Below are 3551 nucleotides of genomic sequence, written 5' to 3'. Positions count from 1 at the left end.
CGGCGGTGATGTCACAGTCCTCCCCCCTCCCCCCGGCGGTGATGTTAGGGTGCACCCCCTCCCCCGGTGATGATGTCACGGTGCTCCCTCTGGGTGTTGGTGTGAAGGGTGTGCTGACCCTAGGTACCCCCGCCCTGGTATTGGCGCCAGGGCGATCACCACCTCATTTCCACCCTACTCCCCCCCACTGCCACCAGGTCGGGTGGCCTGCGGTAACAAAGTGGTCACACTCGCTCACTCACCAGCGGGTTATGTTCCTGGGCAGCTGTGAGCTCCCCTTGGCCTCTCGGTGTCGGCACTGACATTTCCTGTTGCACGTCCTGTCGATCTGAAAGGCCGACCAGCGTCCTGTTGGCCTCTGCGCTGGTTGCTTGCTCTCAGGGTCCGGTTCTGGCTCGGCCTGCACTCTGAGGGGCTCGGGCCTCACTACAGGCGCGGGTTGTGGCACAGGCAGCTGACTGAGTGAGGAGCCTGAGGCCTTCCTCCCAACCTTGGCCTGTGCTGGTGGCTTGCCCTTGGCCGAGGACTGGCCTGGAGCAGGAGCAGCAGCCTTGGGTGTCGGTGAGGATATCGGGAGTGGTACGGGGGCTTCCTGTTTTGGAGGCTTGGCCTGCGCTGGGGATGGGGCCTGGGGTTTGGAGCCGGCAGTGGGCTGCAGGCCTCTCGCTGAGGCCTGGGCTGCGGTTTGTTTTGGGGATTCCAATTTGGCCGGGGTTGGAGGTGGAGTGGGTGGTACGGTAAGCTGCTGCTGCTGGATGTTGCTGGTGGCCTGGGGAGGAAGGGGGTTTGAGGACGGGGCTTGAGGTTGTGGGACCTGGGCTTGCGGGCGAGGTGGGGTCTCGTTATGCACCTGTGGCCTGACGGGGGTGGGCTGCCCGAGCTCCCTCGGCTGGGGGCTAAGTTGCTGGGGTGGTGCAGGGGGTAGTGGTGGCAGGGAGCCACAATATAGCGAAGGGGCTGAAGCCAGGGGCCTGCTGCAGGGTCGGGCCTGGGCTTGTTGCTGCTGCCTCAGCCAGGACTGTGCCATTCCGGTCCCAGTCCCGGGTCCCTGGGGTTGTTGGAGGCTGGAGGCCGCTGCACCAGCGGGCCCAGAGGTGAGGCTGAAGGCCCGGGCCGGCTCTTGAGCTCCGTTCCTATTACCGCTCTGGAACTGGAAGACAGGGAGCTGTTGCTGGGCCTGAGGCTGAAACCGCTGAAGGACTTTGGGATCGGACTTTCCCTTGGCTGTCTGCTGGGGCGCCTCAAAGTGGAAGGAGGATGGGGATGGGAGGAGTGAGGGTTGTGGCGGCTCCGCCTGGGTCTGGGTCTGGGCCTGGGCCTGGGTCTGGGGGATGGTGAGCAGCAGAGGCTTGGCTGAAGTGATTGGTCCCTCCAGCGGGCAGTGACCCTTGGCTGGTTTGGGAGGGCTGGCTTCCTCCCGGGCCTGACCCTGCCTCTGCGGCTTTGTGCCTTTCTGCTTCTGGGTCTGGTTTTTCAGGCTGGCTAGCAGTTGCTCGTAGAAGGGCAGCTTCTTCTTTGATCCCGTCGCTGCTGCCACCACGCCATCTTGCCCTGGCGCTGCGTCACCAAGCTCCCGGGAGCCTGGCTTGGCCTCGATGGGTGGGGAGCCTGGGGATATCCTCAGCTCCAGCACCGGGGCGTATCCGCTGCCCGTCCCCGGTGAGGCCCGGTGAGATCCGGCTGTCTTGGCGCCAGGAGGCAGGGGCTTCCTGCTGCCTGCAAGGCCCAGCTCCTCCGGTTGGGCCCCCCTCTCGAGATGGAGTGGTTGGGCGCTCAGCTGGGGGGTGTAGGCCCTGGGTGCCGCGACCCGACCCTGATCTGGGCCCCGTTTGGAGCCGTCCAGGCCTGCGTCCCCCTCCTCACCTGGGCAGGCAACCGGCGCCTCCTGCTGCCTCGTGCACTCCCTGCGGCCGGGCTCTGGGGTCCTCAGCGGCAACCCAGCCTGGCCCGCGGCCCGCTCACCCACCTTACCGCCGAAGTGGCACAGCTCTGTCTCCGAAGGCCTCCCCTTCCCTCCCTGGGCATTGTCCATGCAGCCTGGCCCTTCAGCCTTGGCGTCCATGCTGGCCTCCTGAGGCCCGGGGTGGGCCCTTGACCGTACGGGTAACTCCTTTTCACTTGCGGCCTGCCCCTCGCCTGGCGCAGGCTTGCCCTGGGGGGCCAACAGGGAGCAGGTGAACTGGGCTCTACTGTCTGCTTTGGCAGTGACCGTACTCCGGCCCGGGAGAGGGAGAGAATGGGCTGTACCTTCCCCAGGCTCCTGGTGCCCTCCATGCTGTGGGGTGGTGCCCAGTGCAGAGGGTGCCACATTAGCCTTCTCTCTACTGCCAACGCTTGGCTGTGGTTGGTGTTGCGACGGCGGCTCTTTCGCTTGGTGGCTCGGGGCAAGGGCAGGAATGGCCATGACCCTCCCATCCCCCGCCCCGGGCAAGTGAGCCCCAACCGACGACTGGCGTCTCTCTCCCATCGACTTGTCCGCAGCCTCCTGTGCCGTCGCTTGACCAGACGTCCATTTCCGCGCCTTGGCGATCTTCCTCTTTTTACCCTGGTTTGGTTTGACCCTCTGGTCTAAGATGGCGGCCGCAGTGTCCCGAGGGCCGCTGGCACTGACCGGGGAAGTCAGTTCTCGGTCCGGCTGCGTGTCCGTGACACACGCGGGGCCGAAGGTCACAGAGACTGCCGCTCTCTGCTGCTCCTCTTTGCTGGAGAGGTTTGACCTCCGACCTGTCTTCTCGTCCTCCCGGTCCTTTCGGTGCACTTCCACCGTCTGCGGCGGCAGCTCCCGATCCCTCTGCGCGGGAGCCTCGGAATGTGTGTTTCCCATGGTCAGCGAAAAGAGTGCTCTCTCGGGTCACCTGTAAAATATCAACGTCTGTGTGCTTTAACTGAGCACAGAAGACAAGATGGCAGCCTCTTTGACAACCTCAAAACATCCCCAGAACCAACCTCCTCAAAACAACCATTCAGTATCGTAGGGACTAGGCACAATAAACACAGGAAGGATCTTTCCCATGACTTGGGAGGGTCCAGAACCAGTGGGAGCGGAGGAGGTGTCACAGTTTCGGGATAGGACTGAGATGAGGAGACAAGTGGCTCAGTGGTTAGCACTGCTGCCTCACAGCGCCAGAGACCCGGGTTCAATTCCCGCCTCAGGCGACTGACTGTGTGGAGCTTGCACGTTCTCCCCGTGTCTGCGTGGGTTTCCTCCCACAGTCCAAAGATGTGCAGGTTAGGGTGGATTGGCCATAGTGTTAGGTGAAGGGGTAAATGTAGGGGAATGGGTCTGGGTGGGTTGTGCTTCAGAGGGTCGGTGTGGACTTGTTGGGCCGAAGGGCCTGTTTCCACACTGTAAGTAATCTATTCTAATCTTCACCCAAAGAGTGGGGAGCCTGTGGGGTTCACTACTACAGAAAGCAGTTGAGACCGAAACACTGAGTTTTCAAGGAAGATTTCGCGATGGTTCTTACGGGAGAAAGTGCGAACAGGGGTCTGAGTTGGAAGATCATCTTGAATGGCCTAGCAGGCTCAGAGGGTTGAACGGCCTACTTCTG

At 62.8% G+C, this 3551-nt stretch overlaps 1 protein-coding gene across 1 annotated transcript in view; it reads right to left on the bottom strand.

Moving 5' to 3' along the window:
• The window catches only part of LOC122542709 (nascent polypeptide-associated complex subunit alpha, muscle-specific form-like), an 8262-nt gene extending 5438 nt beyond the window's left edge, over positions 1-2824 (bottom strand). The window contains exon 1 of the mRNA XM_043680689.1: positions 243-2824. Within this exon, the coding sequence (XP_043536624.1) occupies positions 243-2824 (2582 nt within the window). The remainder of the gene's footprint in view (positions 1-242) is intronic.
• Between the last annotated feature and the right edge of the window lie 727 nt (positions 2825-3551).

This window comes from Chiloscyllium plagiosum, chromosome 41, assembly GCF_004010195.1.
Source record: "Chiloscyllium plagiosum isolate BGI_BamShark_2017 chromosome 41, ASM401019v2, whole genome shotgun sequence".
NCBI classification, from domain to species: domain Eukaryota; kingdom Metazoa; phylum Chordata; class Chondrichthyes; order Orectolobiformes; family Hemiscylliidae; genus Chiloscyllium; species Chiloscyllium plagiosum.
This window is presented reverse-complemented; position numbering and strand designations above follow the sequence as displayed.